The sequence below is a fragment of the Rhincodon typus genome, chromosome 1 (genome assembly GCF_021869965.1).
Source record: "Rhincodon typus isolate 14 chromosome 1, sRhiTyp1.1, whole genome shotgun sequence".
In the NCBI taxonomy this organism is placed as follows: domain Eukaryota; kingdom Metazoa; phylum Chordata; class Chondrichthyes; order Orectolobiformes; family Rhincodontidae; genus Rhincodon; species Rhincodon typus.
Window position 1 is genome coordinate 127,034,547 of NC_063332.1, and position 10,966 is coordinate 127,045,512.

General features: G+C 38.3%; 1 protein-coding gene across 1 annotated transcript in view; it reads right to left on the reverse strand.

The window, feature by feature from the left end:
- The window catches only part of lratb.1 (lecithin retinol acyltransferase b, tandem duplicate 1), a 143,515-nt gene that overhangs the window by 78,288 nt on the left and 54,261 nt on the right, over positions 1-10,966 (reverse strand). The window contains exons 7-10 of the mRNA XM_048595805.1: positions 10,715-10,758; positions 7,636-7,713; positions 3,812-4,008; positions 298-362 (exon numbers count right to left, since the gene is read on the reverse strand). Of these exons, the coding sequence (XP_048451762.1) occupies positions 298-362; positions 3,812-4,008; positions 7,636-7,713; positions 10,715-10,758 (384 nt within the window). The remainder of the gene's footprint in view (positions 1-297; positions 363-3,811; positions 4,009-7,635; positions 7,714-10,714; positions 10,759-10,966) is intronic.

Consider the following 10,966-nt stretch of genomic DNA (forward strand, 5'->3'; position numbering starts at 1 on the left):
CAGAACTGGGGAAGGTCACCAGACCCGAAATGTTAACTCTAATTTTTCCTTCACAGATGCTGCCAGACCTGCTGGGTTTTTCCAGCAACTTTGCTTTTGTTCCTGATTTACAGCACCTGCAGCTCTTTCGGGTTTTTTTCTCTGTATTAATAGTATAGCTATAATACCAGTAGATCATCATTTCTCCTATATTATTTATATATGTAATTTGCATTATAGAACAAAACTGATATGTTTGTAACTGCTCCTCCCCCATACATTTTGTTTAATACTTGCATGCAATGACTTTCACAGCACCTTGTAATTGTCAGATGGAGGCAATCCCCTTGCTCCCTGAACACGTACTGCTCCACCTTCTACATCTGCAAACAACAGCAAAAGCAGTTTGCTTCAGTTCTGGCACAGCATCATAGGAAAACAATTTGAATGGATTTTGTCATATAAATAAAAATATATTTTATAATATGTTTGCACACAAGTTTTACAGAACTTAGCAAGTTTTTACAAGTAAATATGCCCATAAATGAAAAAAAGACTAAGGACTATATACTTCCTCACGTGATTAGTATGAAGGATTTAATAAATGCTAAGTTTCCTTTAACTCAGATGGCCAATTTACATTTTGAAAGACAAGTAATAAGCCTACACAAGTAGAAAAGGAAATCACAACTTAATCTTGGAACTAGGAAGAGGTGCAAACATTGTTGTACCTAAAGTTATAGTCATATTGTACTTCTTGGTCTGAAATCAGTAACTGCAGGCACAGCTTAAATATCTTGTTTAAACTGCCTGAGAGCAAACATAATATGAAGAACTCTGATTCACATTTGTATACTTTAATTGTGTTCAGAATACAAATGTAAGGTTTACACTGTCATTATGTCTTCCTCAGCTCCATCGGATTGGGTGCATGGTGAAGAGACTAGTTTGAGAGGGCATTCTTTAAAAAGTCAAACCTTTCAAGAAGGAAATTAAGAGGCAATTTCAGACATGAAGTGGGGTTGGAGTTTGGAATTTTCTTGATCAAAGAACAACTCACATTAGATCAATTGATTTTTGTTATCTCAAGCTTTTAAGGGAAATGAACAAAGGTTGATTTTTGGAATTTGATCATAGATCATTGATTTTTTTTCCTCACATGGAGGAACAAAATGCCTTGTTCCTGTTCCTATAGCTCTAGGTAGCTTTATCATGTATCCAATAGAACCAAAAAGCGATAGGTACCTTTATGCATGATTTGAACCACCACTGAAGATATATTGAAGTAATGTCAGGTCAATCTGGGCAAAGACTTCCACTGGTAGGATTTCACAGCATTTGCTGTTACAATTCCCTTGAATCAGGCAAGGGCCAAACTTTGGAGTCATATTAACAGCTGAAACTACTTTTTCATTATATGAGAGTCATGATACAACCTCATTGTATTAGGTCTAATAACATTTAATACTTATTTTCCCCTCTTAAATCTTTCCATGGAGATGCAAAGACAAGTGATTGATCTATCACAGTCTTAAAGTATCAGAATTTTGCTACAAGTTGATGTTTACAGTTACAAAAATATCAAGTTTTTCACCGATTTCAGAGAACAAAATAGTGTTAAATGCATATTAAATGCTTACAGTGCTGCTTAAGCAAACATTTACATTGGTAACAGCTCACAGTAAACAGCAATAATTTCCCAAATAAGAGCACATTTTGCTTCATTATCTGAGTGCCATTTGTTAAAACAAAACTTCTGCATTTTTCCCACTTAGTTATTTTGACAGCATGTAAATAGAAAAGTTCGTGTAGAAGTTCAGCGAGAGTTTAAATGCTATGAACTCGTTCATTAAGAAGCAGAGGGTTCAATTGTAGTTCAGATCCAAAACAGACTTCACCTGGTCGGTTGAAAAGTGGAACATGCAGCTCTTATCGTACTGTTTATTCGTTTAATTATCCACAGCAGCTGGCTGCATCTAAAATAATTACAGCCTACTCATAGTTTAGAGCTTGTTAACCACAGGAAATGGGATGATGATTCAACTGACTTACTATCAATGTTAATATATTTGTTGATCGTAGAGCTCTCATGACATTGCTCATGGAGAAGGCATGTGGATAAAAGAGCTGGGAAGGATCATGAAAATGTTGAAGTTGGGACTGGGGGTTGGCGGTTGGTTGAGGTTGAGAGATCGGAGTGAGGCAACAGAAAGATAGCTCATCGAGTTAGGACACTATTTGAGCAGCAGTTAGCGACTAGACCATCAATGAAGGAACAGGGGTTAAAATTGAAGAGGTCAAAAAGTTGAGAGCTGAGAGATACTCCTGCTGGGAGTCCTGCATCAACACAATGACAGAGAAGTGTTTACATTGGAAATTCTCATTATGTTTACATAATTCTAATTATAAATTAAATTTTGACATATAAAGTACTATGAAAATTGTCACAACAGGAAGTTAAGCTGTTAAATGCTCATATTCAGAAGGTTCTCCATAATATATATTCGCAATATTTTGATTTTTCCTGAATTAAGCCCTCCACAGAGAAGGATTGAAACCTCCCAAAGAAACAGAGAAAATTAGGTGAATGGGAAAAGAATTTTGAGCTAGAATTTCCATCCACTCATGGGCAGTTGGTGTACAAACCTGGACCAAAAGCCATGTTGCATATTTTCAAAAAATCCTGCCATCACAACCCTCTTGCTGGAGCCTGGTAAATAGGTCCTGTGACTCTCCTTTACCAAAAGGACTATATTTCAGTGTGGCAACCTAACGTTGGTCATTCCCCTCTCCCACTATCACAGTATCAATCTCACTGCACCTTCTTAACAATATTGTACTTATGTACATTTTCTTAAAAAAATTAACAGAGGAAGGTTTTCTAAACTGGCAGACTTATCCCATCAAAAAGTACAGACATACAAAGTAAAACCTATCAAAAAAACACTCAAAATAAAAACATTTGAATTTGGCTTTAAATGCATCAATTTGTTTTATAACCTCCCTTCTAAGTCACATTGGCATAGACTGGTTGGGCTGAATGATCTGTTTTTGTGCCATATACCCTATGTACACAATATCACCAGTCATGATGATGAGTGGTCAAACTGCTTCTGTATCTGTTAATGTAACTGCAAAGCCAACCATTAAAAAGTACCTTCTATACTGCTGAAGTGGCAAGCATCCACATAGTGCAGACATTTAATGGTCCAGATCTTCTTGTCAAAACAATGTTAAGGCTATGTGTATACCATACAGCAGTTCCAGGTAAGGCCAAGTACAAAAGTCAACATATTATAGTACAAAGTATATTGTTTTGCTGTTAGCTTGATGAAATAGTATGTTGTCTTGATGCACCAGTCAAATGTATTAAATATCATATGGTAGATATTAACTAAACAACTCACCGAAGGTTAAGACTATACGTTTCAGTCCAAGAATGCTTTTTGATGGCACGATACTTGTTCATTACTGTCAAACAATGTCTCTGGAGCTAAAAAATGAACTACTACAAGTGTGCAGTCTCATTCCTTCAGTTTTTAATTACGATGTTTTAAAAAAATGAACTTTTTAATGTCTTTAGAATCACTAGCTGCTGGAGCTTTTATGCTGTGGAGTTTTGCCCAAATGAAATAAAGTTGTAAATGCCAAAACTCATCTCTGTGTATAGATATATTAAAACTTGAAATAAGCACTTTTTCCATGTTTTCATGATATGAGGATCTTTTATGCACAAATCACAATTTTAAATGAATATTTGTAGACTGAAATGATATCAATTTAAAATATAGTTAGTTCTGTGTACATGGAAATAGTGATAGAAATAGCAGACCTGGCACTTCAGATAGGGTGACCTGGGAGAAATCACAGATGACATCAGGCAATTGGTAACGCCGGGGATCACCGATTTCATAAACAAGCTGCTCGGCAACAGTACCAAATGAAACCAATCCTCCAGTTTTAGGTGGTTTAGAAAGGACAAAACTTCCATCAGAGGAACACTCAACCACTGGAAAACCAATGTTATCCCTGAAAAATGGATGTGACATGGATTTAAACAGATTAGCAGCTTTTATTCAAGTTAAACAAGCAGTACTATCTCATTAAAAAACCATGAACTTGTAAAAAAAATTAACATATTCACAAATTGAATAAACCATACAATTCAAAAAGGGACTCCATATCTTTCTTACCAGAAGATTAGTTTAGAACAGATTTTTTAAAATGACCAGATCCTGATGAGAATGATAGGTTGAATGCTATTCCCTCAAAATCTGAGTGTTTACACTTCATTACTGTTCTGATTCTGATCTATAATCTTTCACATTTACTTTTTGGCTTTCCTTTCAGACAGAAGCTCAAGTCAAGCTCCACAAGCAGTGCAATTCTTTGGTAGCTCAGACAGTGATCACCGTTCAAGTTTGAACCCAAGCACTGAGTCTTTGATATCTGGGTATCAAAACCAGCCCGTTCATGCTCTCAAGTGATATCGATGTAGGTGTATTTTTGCAACAATGTGGGCAATTATAGCTACCTTGCTACTTTCTTAACTGAAAGCAGCTTAATTCCATTAATCTGCTGCCACAACTTCTGCAGCAGATTGTCAGACCACTCAAGAAAAGGCCACTTTTAGTAGCCTATGCCAGTTCTCAAGGAGTCTACCGATCTCTCACGGGAACAACACGTATGGAATTTCCAGGCACTGGAATCCAGCGTGGGATCTTCTTGATCTCAGTAGTTCAACACAGCATCCCATATATTTAACAGTTTCACCCTTCTATTCCCCAAAACATTCTGTTTTAAGTATGTAGCATTTCCAGAATCTGGAATATTGCTGGGTTTTAGCAATTTTAAACTTTTTTGAGACTACCAAAGACAATGACGCTTGTGTTTTTGTGCTTAGATCTGCAAAGTATAAGCATTGACACACCAGTAATACTATTCATCACAAAAGGTTAGATTCCTCCTATAGTTTCTTGTTCATTATACAATGTAGGATAGATCAAACATTAAGAATCAGGTGAGCAGAAGTGATAGAAGGTGGTCAAAAATGGTCACAATTACAAAGACAGTCATAAAAATTACATTCTTACATGTTAATAGCAAAGTGTGGAGCTGGAGGAGCACAGTGGGCCAGGCAGCATCAGAGGAGCAAGAAAGTTGACGTTTCGGGTCGGGGCCCTTCTTCAAAAATGGGAGAGGGGGAAGGAACATCTGACATAAATAGAGAGAGGAGGGGTGGGCCTGGGGAAGGTAGGTAGAATGGTGATAGGTGGGTGCAGGTAGGCAGTGGTGGGGATTGGTCAGTGACGTGGGAGCAGCGGATAGGTGGGAGAGAAGATGGACAGGTTGTGTCAGGTCAAGGAGGCGGGGATGAGAGGCAGGGTTGGTCATGGGATGAGGTTGGAGGTGGGGAGATTTTGAAACTGGTAAAGTCCATAATGTGGGTTGTAGGCTCCCAAGGCGGAATATGAGATGCTGCTCCTCCAGTTTCCGGGTGGCATCATTGTGACACTGGAGGAGGCCCAGGATGGACATGTCATCCAGGCAGTGGGAGGGGGAGTTGAAATGGTTTGCGACTGGAAGGCATTGTCGTTTGTCGCGAACAGAGCGCAGGTGCTCTACAAAGCGGTCTCCGAGCCTCCACTTGGTCTCACCAATATGTGGACTTTACCAGTTTCAACATCATCCCACCCCCAGCCTCATCCAATGACCAACCCTCCCTCTCACCCAGTCTCCTTGATCTGACACAACCTGTCCATCTTCTCTCTGAAGAGGAGTCTCGACATGAAACGTCAACTTTCCTGCTCCTCTGATGCTGCCCGGCCCACTGTGCTCCTCCAGCTCCACATTGTGTTATCCCTGACTACAGCATCGGCAGTTCTTACTATCTCTGATATTAATAGCAAAGCCTGATTTAAACCAAATTAGGGATTCTCACATTTGTTATGGATTCTGAGAAGACTGATAACTGTTAAAAAACACTTTTGAATTCCAGTGACTTATTTAAAAGATCTCATAACAAGATTTCAAATTTTAAGACTGATCAACAAACTAAAAGCAACAGTGACAAAATACTTTTTTATAGGCAATTTATACTTACAACTAAAGAAAGGTTTCCCCATTCCACCTTTAAAATGACCAAACTTCCTCCACCATGGTTATACTTTGTCCCTTCAGCCGACACTTAATTTTCCCAGAATCAGTCCAAAGCAATTTTCCACTTCCGATAGCCTTCTTCCCTTTACCTTTCCTACGACTGACTTTCATGAGGAGGGTTCCCCTGAGTTTTCCTCCTTTAATGCAAGCTAGGCAACTGTTCCAAAATCATTCAAATCTTCACAAATCTGGTCTCTTCAGTCAGAGTGTGGGTTAATTTAGACAATAAATAATAAAGACAGCATTTCGAGGTGGGACTTGTTCATCCTCTTTGTTCTTTCCCTCCTTTTCTATCTTGCAGGGCACAGCTATTCTGAAAGGCTAACAGTTATCCAGACTGTCAGCCAAAAAGACATAATAAGTCTTTAAAGGGTCTGGAGATTGACACTTGCATTGGGAGCAATGAATGGAGCTTTTTTAAAAAAATGGCTTTAACTTGGCGCAGACTTATGAATAATTTTAAAAGCTTTGTTTTACACATCCCTTGGGCACTCTAGGATTCATGCATCTACACAGTGCATAGTGGGTAAATTGGCATAAAAGTATCTTATCATGGTATGGTGATGAGGGGTCATGTAGGGTGGGAAGAGGGACATACCTTGGCATGGAGAAGAAGGGCCATGCTTTGCTGTTTGGAGGAGTATACCTTAGCAAGGTTAAGAAGGGTCAACAGTGTTGTTTGATGATCATAGCCTGTCACACGTAGGCATGAGGGACTGTGGAGAGTGCTTGGGGGAATTTTTTTTAAGCATGAGCAAGGTACTGTGCATCATCAGGGTACATGATCATGTTGAATTGTGGACCAAGTTTGAGGGCTGATTGGCGTATTAATATTCCAGTTTTCTATGTTTCTACGAAGGATGTAACTGGAATGGAATGTATTTGGAGAGCACAACTTCGCCAAGGTGAGCATGAAAAACCACGTGGGGATGTTTTGGGAGCATACCTTGGCATGTGGGGGTTGTGGGCGTATTGATTTTAGGGGTGTTTTAGGATGCATGAGGAGGACCTTTTGAAACCTCTGTCCACCTATATTGATCAAAAATGCTCTTTCCATCGTCTATTTTCCTCTCAGTAAAACAAACCGGGTCCCTTTAAAAAAATGCTTGTTGCTGGGAAGAAGACAGAAAAGATCACATGACCCCCATTCCTCCATTTTACCCTGAATTAAACAGTACCAAAACATAATAACCTTATAAAATTTCATATTTGTAACACAGTTACATACTAAATTCCTTTTCAAGTTATTAAATAAGCCAAAATATACTCCAGTGTATAATTACATCTAAAAACTAGTTTCTATTAAATTTACATTGGTTCATTTATGCAATCTAGAAACAAGCAAGGCAGCAGTCAGAAAGACAAATATAGCATTTTTAGCTAAAATGTCTAGGATTAGCATGAATAATTGTAAAGACATTACACATATATTTAAATCAAGAAACGAGTTGCTGATTTTTGTTTTGAAAGAGGTAAATATAAAGATTGGTTTAATACCAGTCAGGAACTCGGTGCCAATCAGTAAATACTCCACCTGTAGACTGGGCTCCACACTCTATCAGATGACCTGCAAGACTAAACATCAAATTAAAAAGTGTGTACCCACAAACATATTTGTGAGGTAAACAAAACGAAAATTCAAAGTTCACAGTTAAAAACTCAGTTCAAAAATCCCTCCATCATTTCTGAAACTGTGTTAAATCAAAAACAAAAACAGAAGTTGTTGGAAAAGCTCAGCAGGTCTAGCAGCATCTGTGAAGAGAAATCAGAGTTAACGTTTTGAGTCCGGTGACTCTTGGAATGGAAGGATCACTGGACCCTAAATATTAACCCTGATTTCCCTTCACAGATGCTGCCAGACCTGCTGAGCTTTTCCAGCAAGTTCTGTTTTTGTTCCTGATTTATAGCATCCACAGTTCTTTCAGTTTTTATTGTGTTAATCAAATCCTGATGAAAAATTTGGAAACCTTCTCCCTCTGCTGACTGCAAGATGTATTACAAAATTAATTTCAGGAATCTTAACTATCTCTAAAAGTCTATGCAAAATTATCCTTGAATTAACACAATCTGACAGTTTTATTCAAAGATGTCATTCAGCAGGGCTAGTGTGGGCAACGGGAAAAATGGCATGTAAGTCAATGCTCCTCTGAGGCTGTCAATATATAGTCTAGACATATTAATCTGGATTTAGTCTGTAACTTTCATAAGATGTAACGCCGATAGTAGGGCATCTTATGGGGAGGCAGAGAGTGAGTGATGTTGCATGCAGATGCTTTGTTATCTTCCATTTCCAGTTCAGAAGGCCATGAGACTATTGTCCTGGCCTGCTGTCAGGCAGAAAGGCTAACAGCAAGGGGCTGCACCTCAACCCCTTTCAGGACAGTGTTTAACAAATGAATGAATTTGTGGGTGAGAGTCAAATTTAGGAGGAAGAAAAGCACAGGGTTCAAGGTTGAGTGTGGGTTGGCTAGACAACTGGGGCAGCCAAGGAAAAGCAAGAAGGAGGGAGGCCAAAGGTTCTCTTAGGGAGCTTGGGGGATCACTCCTGCTCCTCCTGGCTCTCTAAAAAGCACGTAGCTAGTTTGTCACATCTCCATTTAGGTGACAAATTTCCAGAGCCTCAGAAAACCGTTTCGGTAATGAGGCTCCCAACTTCATTACGGAAGCCTGATGATACAAAACTTGGCTACGTGGTTAATAAGAAAGACCTATATTCTGCTTCATTTTAAAAAAAATCTTCCAAGCAAACTTTACAGTTTTCTTTCTTTGAAAAGCTGCTAAGGGAGAAAACCTTTAGCCCAAAAAAAACGAGTGTAATTTGTTAAGGTTTCTGATGACAATACTACAGAATGGGTTAATCTCAAAACAGGAAGTGTACATGTATTTTCAGCATCATGTTCATTCAGCTTTGCAAAGTCTTTGATCATACAACCACATATAGTACCATCACTTCCACCTCTGTAACATTGCCCAACTTTATCTGTTTCAGTTCGTCAACTGCTAAAGCCTCATTTTTTACTTTGTTATCTCTAAACTCGACTATCCCAACATACTTCTGGCTGGCCCCTTACATCCTACCCTCTGCAAACTTGAAGTCATCCAAAACTCTGCTGTCCACGATTTAACCTGTAGCAAGTGCTATTGCCCATTACCTCTTTACTTGCTGACTTGCATTGGCTGCGAGTCAAACTTAACAGATTAATTTTAAAACAGTTATGCTTGTTTAATATCCTTCCAAGTCTTGACCCCTCATCTCCGTAATTCCCTCCAACTCTGCAATCATTTGCGATACCTAATTCTTGAACATCCTCAATTTTAATTGCTCCAGCATTGGTGGCTGTGCCTTCAGTTGCCTAGGCCCTCCTTACGACTTTCTGTCTCTCTATCTTACTTTCCTCCTTTACAAATTATCTCTCTGACCAATCATCTGGTGAAATAGCTCCTTAAGCGGCTCAGTGTCGTATTTTGTTTTATAATGCTGCTGTAAAGTATCTTGGAACATTTTATTGCATTAAAGGAGCTATAAAATATTAGCATTGGTGATGCCCTGGTTGTTAACTGCAGTAGTTCTAGGTCCATGGGAAATAATGAAACATGAGCAATATCTACAGAATCAAATTATACCTATTGATACTTCCATCAACACTAAGCTACAGCTCAAGTGTGTAAGTTTTATTGACCAATTCTAATGCCATTATCAAACTTAGTTAGAAGTTAAAGTTAGAAGTACAATGATGTTCAAATCCCACATGCTCCAGAAGTGTGTAATAACAGTTCTGAATAGGATGATTAGAAATTCAGGTTAAACAAAAAGGAAATTTATAAGTATAATGGTCTACTGTCCAATGATACGGAACTATAAAGATTAGACATTAAGTGATATAACTATGATTAGTATCAAGATAATCCCTTTAATGAAACAAGGCCCCAAATTATTCAGAGAAGATCCCTCCTTGCTGTATCAATGTATGTTTTATCATTTTTCAGACTGGTTAACTTTATAGCATCTGTAAAGAAGTGTGTAAAATCAGTGACAATATCACTTAATAACACGGTGTGGAGCTGGAGGAAGAAGGGTCCCGTCCCGAAACATCAGTTTTCCTGCTCCTCTGATGCTGCCTGGCCTGCTGTGTTCCTCCAGCTCCACACTGTGTTATCTTAGACTCCAGCATCGGCAGTTCTTACTATCTCACAATATCACTGAAGTTTGGAGATGTACTGTACCAGTGACAATAGTGCTGGGATATGTGCAAGCTGGTTAAACAGTAATTAAAGAATGAAAGACCGGCGATAGATCAACTGTTAACTTCAGATATGCATATTATTTTAAACTGCATCTGACAGAGATCAGCAGTGCTCTTACTATGTCACGTAATCACATTCAAATATTTTAACACGCAAGTTATTTTCAATTAGAAGTGAACAAAATGTAAACATTTTTGACAGGAATAATTTCCCAAGAGACCATCTTTCAAACACCAAGCTGGCAGTAATAAATGTCTATCAGAAAAAATAACTTTTAAAATAGAAACACATAATGCAAAAACAGAAAGACATAGCACAGAACAGGTTTTACCTTCCAGCAGCCAACAGATCAAACTCATTTTGCTTCCAGCCAAACTGCAATGAAACATAAACTCAACATGTTACCAAAACGAATGAACTTGGAAACAAAATGAAAAGTGAAAATACAATAAATACAAATGAAAGAAAACTTGTTGACCCAGTAATACAAACAAGATGCAAAATCAAAATACTGCATAATGAGTGATATATGGTACAACAAGGTGTAGAGCTGGATGAACACAGCAGGCCAAGCAGCATCAGA